The sequence below is a fragment of the Cucumis sativus genome, chromosome 4, assembly GCF_000004075.3.
Source record: "Cucumis sativus cultivar 9930 chromosome 4, Cucumber_9930_V3, whole genome shotgun sequence".
Taxonomy (NCBI): domain Eukaryota; kingdom Viridiplantae; phylum Streptophyta; class Magnoliopsida; order Cucurbitales; family Cucurbitaceae; genus Cucumis; species Cucumis sativus.
In genome coordinates, this window is record NC_026658.2 from 16,399,446 (window position 1) to 16,411,743 (window position 12,298).

Genomic DNA, 12,298 nt, shown 5'->3' on the forward strand with positions numbered 1-12,298 from the left:
TATTTATTGTCATTCTTTTTACTTTGTGTCTTTTATATGCTTTTCAGCTTCAACTCCATCTCCTCCTCCTCCTCTTCTTCTTACTATCATTTCAAACAAATTGGTATTGTTGTGTAATATTGGAAATACAGGTCAAACTTTACTAGTTGAGTCCTCAGACTTTTGGATTCTGGATTTATGTCTGATTGATTTGATTAAATATTAAGCTTTAAAATGCTTCTAATAGATCTTTAAAAATTCTGATTATGTGTTTAATAAGTAAAAATGTTCAGATCTCTAAGCTTTCAATTGGGTCTAATAGATTTTTTGTAATTAATGAATCACGAATCTACATGGTATAACATTGAATTTTGTGTTCCGAATTTGGCATTTCATTATCGAGTTTAATTGATGTGGATTTTAAAAAGTTATATAATTGGCATGTTTGACATAAAATTGGAAGAGTATGGTGAAGAAAATGGAAGAATCAAACAAACTCAAATGTTTTGAATCTTTTTTCTTCTGGAGTATAGTGTTGGTCTTTTAGATCTTGATTTTACATTTGAACATTTTCAATATATATTTATGGGTCGATTTGGTATTTTATTTAGAAAACAAAACAACTCGTTTTGGATGAAGTTAAAGTGAGCTTAGTTTAGTGGTATTATAATAACCTCTCTTTTTAGAGGTTAAAGACAGTCCGTTTAAATAGAATTTTAGGGATTAAAACGGTATTTTCCTTTATTTTTCTATGAAACATAGAATCTCATAATCCAACCCTGCGGAAAAGGTCCTAACTAGGAAATAGTAGTTTTTTATAGTCTCATGTGTGTATATATCTATATCGATACTACTATATATAAAAGGGGTTTATGATGAGAGAATATTTACATTTCCATTTTGTCCTTGCAACTACTCGTAGTTCAAATTTTGTCCTTCATCACAACTTTTCAGGTCAAGATGGTTATGTGTGAATAGGGTTATGTGTGAATAGTTGTTGTAGGAGAAAAAAAAAAGATATGATTTAAATGGACAATCACATAGTTGTTTTTGACTACAACTATTCAAAAAAAAAAAAAAACAATTGTAGGCAAAAAAAATTATGTGATTGTCCATTTCAATCTTTTTTTCTTTCTACAACAACTATTCTAGTTTAAAGTCAATGCATGTAATTCTTGAGAACGATGAGAGAGAGAGAGAGAGAGAGTTCCCTGCTCTTCGTGCTGGCGATGATGACTCCAAGACAAACCTCAACAAAATCAAAAACAATTTCTTTTCTTGTGAATTTGATTTGAATAGCAAAGGAAGAGTGTTTCGCTTCACTAAAGCTCATATGAACAAATCTTATACACTTTGAGGAGATGAAATTTTATTTGTTTGGGTGATTCTCTCAAGGAAGTTTTGCAAACCCCGAAATCTCATAAATTTTTTCGAAAGATATTCTGCAATGGAGGGTTCATCTGGATTAAAAAAACTACAAATAAGAGAGGAAGTTTTCTTGAGATCTCGAAGGTGTTGAAGTTGGGGAAAAAAAGAAAACATAGTTGTTCCAACTAGTATTGTTTCAAAAGGCTGGGAATGATTTAGGCGTTTACCGCTAGATTTTTTGAATGCTGATGACGAACCTAAGGCCCCTCATTATGAGAAGAAAACAATCCAAAAGCCTCATTTTGGAACCAAATCGGAAAACCAATATCAACCTCCTCATCCTCTGGGAAGTTCTCAATATGGAAAATCTCTAAGCATGATGCCTAGTCATTCTAATGAAGAAAGTAGAAGCAAAGGAGAAAAAAGAGTAAGAAAGATTTGTTGGAAGGATACGCTGGTTGTCACTAAATGTGACTTATCCATGATGATTGACAGAGGATTCTGTAAGTCCTTCAAGCTCAAATACAAAATACCTTTATTATCAATCCATTTTACACTGACAAGGCCCTGCTCAAGTGTCCTGATCAGAAGATAGCAAGACTTCTCACAATGAACAAGGGTTGGGCCACCTATGGTCCTTTAATTTTGAAAATGGAAAGATGTGATCCAAAAAAACATGGAAAAATGTCGCTTGTTCCCTCTTATGGAGGCTGGGTTAAACTAAGAAATTTTCCCTTGCATTTATGGAACAAGGAGGTGTTTAAGAGGGTCAGTGATAAGTTTAGTTGTTTTATTGATTTTGCGAAAGAGAATTCGAATCTCATTAACTGCTTGGAAGTGAATATCAAAGTTAGAGGAAATTATTGTGACTTTATTCCCTTGATAGATGGTTCCGATTCTTTCCTTGTGCAAGTGGTTTCCTTCCAAGATTTCACTCTTCTTATTGATAAAGTTGATGGAATCCATGGATCCTTCTCGCTGGAACAAGAAATTCTTCAAAGGCCCGGGTGACCCGGATTCGAACCCAGTTGACATTTGGCTCATTGAGAGGTCAACTTCAAGGGTGTCAGACATTACTCATAATTCTAGTTCAATGTATACGATGGCAGACGAAGCTGAATTTTATCGTCCTTTTCTGCATGCTTGCAGATATAAGCGAACTTAATTTAAACTTACCGCCCAAGAAAATCCTACTAGGCTTGACTAATGAAGTGGGCTTGACTAAGGAAGTGGGCTTTTCTGATTTAAAAGGGAAAGACATTGTTGTGGATGAAATCAGTGCTCTAAAGCCCAACAACAAAACTCAACTTGGGATAATTATTAGAGAAATCTCTCAAGCTCCCTGTGTAAACCACCATCCTCCCCAGAAATTACCCAAGTCCATAAAAATTAAGTTTGCAGAAAAAATATGAGATTCGGTATTTCTTTAAAAAAAGTGTGATTTATTCCACAAAACAAAATGTAGACGCTTCAACTTTGATGTCTTCCTCTGATCACATCCAAGATTAAATTAATCCTATTTCGAGTGTTTCTATCTCCAGTCTTGGCAGCCTCATCTCTGAAAATAAATTTGTCCCACTTGATCAAGTTGAAGATTTGCAGCACATCTCTGATTTTTCTTTTGATGTCTATAAACTCTTCCACAATGCAAGCTCCACGGAAAAAGTTAGAGAAGAGAGCCTTCAGTTAATAGCTTTAGAGAAAAACACCGATCTTCGATTACCCATTGAAGAGGTAACTGAAATCGAAAGAACCAGCAGCCTCTATACAAAATCCTTTTCCATTGAGCAAAGAAGTGGTAGTGGCTCTTCTCGTATACGACTTATGCATTCGCGTTGTGACTAGGAAAGGAAAACCACATAGAAAGGGTGGGGCCTCCTCGAATAGCAACACGAAGCTCACTAGAGAAGTAAAAGCTTTGCTAGGTAATTGGGAAAGGGAAGCTCAAGCGGCAAAAGCTAGTAATTCCCCTGGCTTCGATGGTGATCTATGTTAATTCTCCCCTAGAATGTAAGGGGTCTTAATGCTCGTCCTAAAAGAGCAGTTGTAAAAGAGTTTCTTGTGAAATTCAATCAAGATGTGGTTATTCTTCAAGAGTCTAAAGTTAGTACTGTCGATTGACATTTGGTGAAGTTAGTTTGAAGTAGTCTGTTTGTTGGGTGGGCAACTTTAGAGGCTTATGGTTCTTCGGGTGGTATCCTTATTTTGTGGAAAGAGGATTCAATCACGGTGGTCTTTAAAAGGCAGAAAATGCGTTCTTTTGAAGCTTGATCTAGAGAAAGCTTATGACAAGGTAGATTGATCTTTTTTTGATATGGCCATGAAACTTAAAAGCTTTGGTAAGAGATGATGGAGATGGATCTGGAGCTGTTTGTCGATGACTAATTTTTTCATCATTGTCAATGGTAGGTCTAGAGGAAAAATTCTTGTTAAAAGGGGCATTCGTCATGGTGATCCTCTTGTCCCTTTTCTTTTTATGATTGTGAGAGATGCTCTAAGTTGCCTTATTCACTACTGTAATGAGAAAATGAGTTTAAAAGGCTTCCATTATGAGAACTTGTCAGATGATTTAACCCACCTTCAGTATGCAGATGACACTCTTCTTTTTTCTTTTTGGGAGGATGGAAACTTGGAGACTTGGTGGAAGGTGATCAATATCTTTCTTTTGGAAGTCGATTTATCCCTCAATATATTCAAAATATTTTTGATCGGTATTAACCTTAATAGTTGTGACTTGGCTCCTTATACTAACTTTATGGGGTGCTCGGTTGACAGTTTTCCCTTTAATTACTTGAATTTTTCTATTGGAGGGGGTTGCAACAGAAAAGAGATGTAGAATACCCTTGAAGAGCGATTGAGATATAAAATTGATAGGTGGAGGAATGTGTCCCTCTCCGAAGGGGATAGACTAACTCATGTGCAATCAGTTCTCAATAGTCTTCCTTGCTATTTATTCATCCTTGGTCAAGCTCCGGCCAGTGTTATCAATAGATTGGAAAAGATGATAAAAAAATTTGTTTGGACAAGAGGGTCTACTAACTCAGTTGCCCACCTCGCCAATTGGAATTGTACTTCCTGCCTGATCTGTTATGGTGGTCTTGGGATTGATTGGTTTAGGCAAAAGAACATTGCTCTTCTCACTAAATGGCTTTGGAGGTTTAGAAAGGAAGAAGCCACCTTATGGAGGTGCTTAATTGTGGCCATTTACATCTTAGAGGAGAATGAGTGGTCTACTAAAAATCCGATCAGGGGAAAATATTACAGATTATAGGTCGATATTTTGAAGCACAAGGAGGCCTTCTTTAAATTCTCAGCTTTTTTGCTGGGAAAAGGAATCAAAATCAGAATTTGGAAGGACAACTGGGGTGGCGTGGAGCCACTTGCAGAAAAATTCCTTAACTTGTTCTCATTGTCATTGAATAAGAATGCTTACGTGGCTGAATGTTGGTGTATTGTTACTCATTCGTGGAACTTAGGCCTTAGAAGAAATATGCTCAATAATGAGATTGCCAATATGACCTCTATTTTAGAAATTCTTCATTCTTGGACCCCCTTGGATTGTGATGATAGTCTTAAATGGACTCCTAATGTTAATGAAAACTTTACTACGAAGTCTACTTTTCTCAACCTAACTAAGAGATCCCCATTCATTGATGTTCCTTTGATTTGTCACATTTGGAAGACTAAAATTCTGAAAAAGGTGAAATTTTTCTTATGGTCGCTCGCTTACAAAAGCCTTAACACTCACGAGAAGCTATAAAAAAACTTTTAGTATACTATGCTTAGCCCCTCAATGTGTTGCCTTTGCTTCAAAAAAGAGGAAACCTTGGACCACTTATTTTTACATTGTCTCTTTACTAGAAAAGCTTGAAACACTTTGTTTAGAATTTTTTTATTTGACACATTCTCTTCCTAGTAAGGTTGATAACTGGTTGATTGAAGGGCTCAACATTAGAGGTTATAGCCTGAAAGAAAACATGTTATAGAGATGTGCTACTCGATCCCTTTTGTGGTGCATTTGGAAAGAAAAGAATAGTAAAATTTTTTAAGGTAGCTATAATTCTTTTCATTCTTTTTGGACTGTTGCAACACACAATTTTTTGGTGGAGGACGAATTACACCAAACACTTTTGTAATTATAGCCTTTCAATGATATTCAACAATTGAAAGGCCATCGTTTTTAGTTTCTTACGAGGAGGACCCTCTTGTCCCTTGCCCTTAGGCTGTTTTTTTTTTTGTTATATGAATACACATGTTTCTTGTTAAAAAGAAAAAAAAACTACTCTAATTGAAGTGGTGTATAGTAATTTTATGTGTTGTGATTTAGACTACGTATTTGAAAAATCATGAACAAACAATCAAACGTGGTAGAACAACAATAATGTCATTTACCACACTGTATAACTATGTAGGTTGAAGTAAAGTGTGATTTAAACCATATATGAAACATTAATATCTATTGATATACATGTGTTTAAACCATTTTTATTCTTAAAATTTCATAAATTCATATATATATTCTTTTTCTTTTAAACTTTCTTTCTTTACATTTTTAAATATACTATAATTTTTGTGTACATATCCCTGTGTTATAGACTAGTGTTTATAAATGATAGAAAATAATTGTCACTATTTTTTTGTTTGTTAATTTCTATTTGGATGAAGTTTTAAAATGTTACAAATTTAAATAATAAGTTATGTACCATTTGATCTCTCGATACTTTTTAAATAGTTCACTTATTTTTCATCACTATTAAATTAATTTTATAAAAAACATATCCTAATTATTTGAAATTTGATGCCAAGAAACAAGATGAACATCAATAAAAACTCAAAGATAAAAGTAAAAAATAATTGAAATCAACGAAACTAAAAATGTAACCATTCCCTCTAAAATGATAATTTTTAAAAAATTCATTAATCATTAATTAACTTAACTAATTATAATTATAATTATAATGAGAGTGTTGGAATACAATAGTAACAAGAGTGTAAAACGTAAAACAATTATAATATAACAATTAGATTAAAAGTCGAGATATTTTTAAAAATAACAAAATAAATTAAAATATTTATAAGTTATAGCATATGGTGATAAAATTTGCTATAGATGGTAAATATTTTGTAAAATTTGCTATTTTTGAAAATTTCTCATTAAAGTATTAACATATATAATAATATTTTTTTAAGTATTTAATGTATATGTCAACGATAGAGTCTATCATCGATTGACCATATTGAAAATATTAATCTATCATTGACAGACTATCAACAATAGAAGTATATAATTAATAGACTTTATTTTATTTGCAATTTTACACAATTAGATATTATCCCTAAAGTTTCTACCTATTATAATTACCCTTTTTGAATTACATTACCATCTCCAAACAACCTTTAAGGAGGCTTGAGTCAGAGTGAGTTATTATAGTCCTAAGTTATTATAATTGAATCATAATAATCTCTGTTTGAATGTAAATTATTTTAAAACTATTTTTGTTTGAGAAGCATAATTACCATATATATTGTAAAAAAAAATGAATGAAAAAAATAGTAAAATATGTAATTATTAGTAAATAGGGAAACAAATGAAAGGTTTTGAAATACGGTAACAACCGAAAGATTTTGAAATAATTAAGAACTTTTAAATAGCATTTATGGTACGAAGATGTGTTTATTAGAGTCGGATATAGTCCTTGTCTCAAACGCACTATCGTTCATTTAGATTATGACTTATTGGAAGCACTCGAGGGAAAAAAAAACTTGCATACTTAAAATTAAGAATGAGAATATAACAACCTATAACACGTTGTGGTAAAAACCCACATACTTCATTCAATTTTCTTTTTCTTGCACTTAAAAGATTCTAAGAAGTCACAATAATTGTAAAATAAATATCACTAATAGTCTACACTTGAAAGAGAGAGGCATTATACAAAGAAACAACATCATACATTCATTATACAGGGAAGGCACTCAAGGACTTTAAAATGGTATTTACCCGAAGTCATATCCGATTAGGGGGGAGAGAATCTGCCACTGCAGTAATTTTCTTCTCTAGTTCAATTTTATTCGCTCCGACAAGCTTGTCGATTTGCTGTCCTTCTTTGAGGAAGAAAAAGGTAGGTGTAGCTTTGATATCCCAAGAAGTGCTGAAGTCCTGCAAAAACACCAAAGCATCCAGATAAATGTTGTAGACCAAAAAGAACGAACCTATAACATATATAATTATCATCTTAGTGACACATCTAATGATGAAGTGAATGTAGAGGGGCAGTGAATTATATCAAAATGAGAAGCATAGACAAGCTTCAATTCAGTAATGTTCTAAGAAGGCATTCCATAACAACAGAATAAACTTATCGAACATGGAATGCTTCGACCTTTGTGTCATCCTAGTACTAGCTTAGTGAAAGGGTGCTAAATTCATAGCAGGGACCATTGAATTTCTTTCTTTTTTTCCCTTTACTTTTAGTACAACGGCAGAGGCAATGAGTGTCTTGTCCATCGAGCTGTGGACGGATTGACAAGGAATGTTGCATTCCAAACATAAAAGAACCAGTAATAAAAAGAACAAAATATCATCAGACCACCCTGCTCTACCATTTCTACATCGTAACTCTGTTTCATGCCTGAACTCCCACCCCACAAAATGTAATGCCACCCCCCCAAATGAGAAAAAAAAAAAACCATTTATGTCAATCAAGTGAAGCAGTTAGCAGATAACAAATCAATTGAATATCAAAGATCATTTCAGTTCAACGTCTAAACAGTTTAGATGAATGAGTAAAAAGAGTTAACAAAGTCTTCCATAAATGATATTGTAATTCACTACTCACGGTTAATTCATCAACATCAACTACCAAGAACATCAAAGACTCGTATTTCTCTGACAATTCACTGTAGAATGGAGCAACCACCTTGCAAGGACCACACCATGTTGCACTGAAGTTTGCTATCACCTGTCAGATCCATAATCTCAATTATGATAGGATTAAACCCATGGTCTATGAAATAAATATGCTGAAAGTGGGTTAAGGAACACGAGCAGGTACGACTGTATTAGAATTTAGACAAAAGATGTTCATTACCAAAAGCTAGAGAGAATCATGGCAGCTTCCCTTACATAGATGACAGAAGTGAGCAAAAAAATTAAGGCATGACACAGAGCAAACTATTTATTAAATTTTTTATATCATTCCAATTTTGTCGGATAATTAAATAATGTAAAATTAGTATTTTCTCACGAGAGTACTTAAATTATAAAAACAAAATTTAAGATAGAATCATAAACTACATACTAAAAGAAAGCTATTGATTCCCTCCTTAGTTAATTTCATGATCAAGATGGAAATATCAATGCACATAGGTCTTTGAGGATTCTCGTTATCAAAATGGAATGCAAATAAAAAGAGAAAGGTCTTAAGTGATTACAATATCGGTGCGCACTGCAGTAACAGGTCCAAGTGTTTTGTTTTTATAACTATATTCCTCTAGCTCAAACCTTAATCCATGAAGCCAACACCATACCATCCAACTCTCCTTCATCAAAGGCTTATTTAACTATGTAAATAAACTATCTGAAGTTTCTGCCAAATTAAGCACTATCCAACTCTCAGACATTGATACTTGGAAAACAAAGCATGATTATGAACAAAGTTCATGAAGCAAGAACAATGACATTCCTTAAAATTATGAGGAAAGCAGAATAGGCATCTACATAACTGCTTAAGTGCATGAGTTTCTTTCTTCTACTACTTTGGTTTCTGAAAAACAGGCCTAATTAATCTATGAACTAATCTAGAAACAACAGCAGGCCTTAAAGTTTCAGCGACTGCATAGCATAGCAACTGAATATTTCAATTTTCTCAATTTTCTCAATTTTTTCTCTTTAATTTGCTCAGTTGACCAAACAAATAAAATAAAGCACTGCCAACATGACTCAATAATATAAACTATAATCTTACAATTTTTCCGCTAGTATTAGCTTCTTCCAACTTTTGGTCCCAAGCTTCTTTGGTTGTGATTAGATGGACCTTTCCAGCTGCAAACTCAACATGATGATCAGAGTCATCATCTTTGGTTTCGGCCTAGAAACAGGGAACATAAAAACATCCCAGTTAGATGAGTGTTAATGATCAAATAAAACAAGCAACAACCCAAAATGTCAGAAAAGAGTAATTTTTTTCTTCCCCTTCAAATATTTATATAATAGTTAATACAATTATCACCAAGTTTTTCAACATTATAGGATCATAAAAAAAATTACATAAAAAGGAGAGGGGGCAAAAAAAGAGCAGATGCTGATAAGCTGATTAAACTCAGGTAGAATAAAAAAGATTTGGAGGCATTTCTGAAGTCATCAAGTCAAGAATTGAATCAGATATAAATAGCATTTTCTGCAGTTATACATTTCCTGCCAGATATTCAATAAATGATAACCTTTGGTGTCATGCTAATGATGATAAAGCACCACCTTCACCAATATCCATACATAATTGAGGTGTTAATAAAAGTAACGGCTTTATTTTTACAGCAACCAAAAAAAACCTTCAGAATATTATTACCCAATACAAATACTGTTTTGAATAGATTGAAAATTAACAAATCTAATTTACAAACCAAATATTCCAATTAAAAGGACAAGCAACTATATCTAGTCCTCTTCTGATCCCCACAAAGCCAAGCCCTAGCCAAATTCTTTAGCTTGTTCATTCATAGTCGACAGCTAATCATTCTCACTTAATCATCTTTCATCAATGTCAAATTCACAACTTCAGCCTGGTCCATATTACTCGTGATTCACACTCTGTCAAGGCTTCACAATTGCTTAAAAGAAGTTCCATGTACAGATACCAACACAACACGAACATCACAAACCACCAAACACAACTCAACTAACATCACTAGATTAACAGTGCTATCCGACTCTTACCTTACTAAAGCAAAGTCCCATTTGAAGGTCCAAGTACAGATTTTTGAAGTGTTCTACGTATCACAAGTTAGCCTGAAAAAAGGGAAAAATTAAGTAATCAAGGGAAGAAAAACATGGGGCATTTAACTCCTTTTCTATTGTAGATATTTCATATTCACAGATATGTTATAAATTCTGTGAAAGAGACATAAAAAAAAGACCAGCTCTACTTTTTTCAGTGACATAATAACCTCAAAAAGTTAGAAAGCTAACAAACCGCAAAGACCTCACTCCTGTCAATTTCAAGGTTCGTAAATCAACTAACAAATAGATAAGGGATCGATGACCGTATCATTCGGACTTACTTTAGACCAATAGTAAAGCAAGGAAATACGATTCCCTAAGTAAAGAAAAAAAAGGGGAACTACAGCAGAAAGAAGCAGAATAAAATCATGGGTAAAAGGCTTCTCAACTTCCCCCCAATTCGACATCCCACAATAGACAGACAACAATATAGAATCAAAGAAGACCCAGCAACCCATCTGAATACTATTCGTCAACAAACTAGTGAAGTATAATTAAAAACCGAGTAGAGAAGAAACCCATCAAAAAATGAGAAAATTACCCTCAAGAACCCCCGAATTGGAGCCTCGAGTCAATTGAGTAGCCGGTGGAGGGATGACGGCATGAAGAAATTGTGGAGGAAAAAACCCGCACGGGTTTTGTGGAAGAAAATTGATCTGGATAATGATTTCAAAGGAAAGCAATCGGAAAATGGTGAAATCAGAGGGGATGAGAATAAGACGAGGGAACTGAAGGCCAGAGAAAGAGTAGGCGTTCGATGACGATCAGAAAACTGGGAAAAATCTGAAATTGTATTTTATGAACTTTAGAATCGGAAAATGGAAATTGCCCTAGAATTTGGACATTTTAGACTTTTCTTCTTGGAGTTCAAAGGCGCGTTGCGTTGGGTGTGGTAAAAATGGAAACTTCAATTGAAAAGACAGAGCATTTTGGTTGTGCTGTGCATCATAGTTTAGTCCAATTAATCAATTCATCTTTTAGTCCAATTAATCAATTCATAGTTTAGTCCAATTAATCAATTAATCTTTTAGTCCAATTAATCAATTGTAGTTTAGTCAAATAACCATATTTGTTCTTTCAAAACAACATACAAAATAATGATTGTTTTTGTACCAAATCTCTGCTCTATGGTGAGTCATGTCTTCCCATGACTTGATTATTATAAGTAGGAACTAACTATCACATCCTCCCCCGCAACAAAATGTTAAACTCTAACTTGTTTTTCTATAAATTTATCGTTATAATTTCATATGAGATATCTTAATTTGGAACATGAATTTTTTAGTCAACATTTTCTTTTTCTATTCTCTCGATTATAATTTTTATCTTTATTTTTATGTAAAGATTAGGTTCATTTTCCTCCGACCAAAATTTGACATCAAAATTCGATGTCTCCTATTAGATAAGTAACTTTAAATCAAGACAACTTAAAATCTCATTCAAGAAAAATACACTGGTTACAAGATATATGTACTTCAAGTGAACTATATCCTTATGTTGGAACCTCTAGAAGAAATATTACCTCAACAAAATGTCCAAACAAAGTGTGTGCTAACCTGCCTAGACAGAACACCTAGACAAAGTGAATGTTAACTCGTCTCAACAGAACGTTGCATGTTATCTTCCCTTTTCAAATTGCCTAAACAGTTCACCTAATCAAATCACTTATTGCAAAATAAAAACAAGTTAGGATAAAGAAGGCTGAGTTGCGGATTTCGCTTTCTTTAAGACATTTTGCGACTCTGTTCTTTTGTGCAAACAAATTTGAATAGTTTCATCGTCTCCAGGATAAAACAATTGTGTTTCATCAATCAGAATTGTACTGGATACTTATCAAAATACCAACACTCAAACAAACACTCTTATGCTGTAAAAACAAAAACAAAATTTAGTCCGATAAAAATTCAAAATAATTTTTTAGTAAAATATTATATTATTATTTTAATTCCTCGT

The 12,298-nt window shown here is 33.4% G+C and overlaps 1 protein-coding gene across 2 annotated transcripts; it reads right to left on the bottom strand.

Annotated features, from left to right (window-relative positions):
• Positions 1-7,099: 7,099 nt before the first annotated feature.
• Positions 7,100-11,284, bottom strand: LOC101211423 (thioredoxin H-type). 2 transcript variants are annotated; one of them, XM_031884826.1, is made up of 5 exons: positions 10,887-11,284; positions 10,283-10,354; positions 9,315-9,437; positions 8,268-8,309; positions 7,100-7,507 (listed from the first exon to the last, which is right to left on the bottom strand). In XM_031884826.1, exons 2-5 carry the CDS (start codon positions 10,301-10,303, stop codon positions 7,355-7,357), a joined length of 339 nt encoding a protein of 112 aa, XP_031740686.1. In that variant the 5' UTR covers positions 10,304-10,354; positions 10,887-11,284; the 3' UTR covers positions 7,100-7,354. The 2 variants fall into 2 exon arrangements, with proteins under 2 accessions (XP_031740686.1, XP_004142678.1); XM_004142630.3 differs by having other exon boundaries at positions 7,140-7,507; positions 8,187-8,309; positions 10,887-11,283.
• Positions 11,285-12,298: the final 1,014 nt, after the last annotated feature.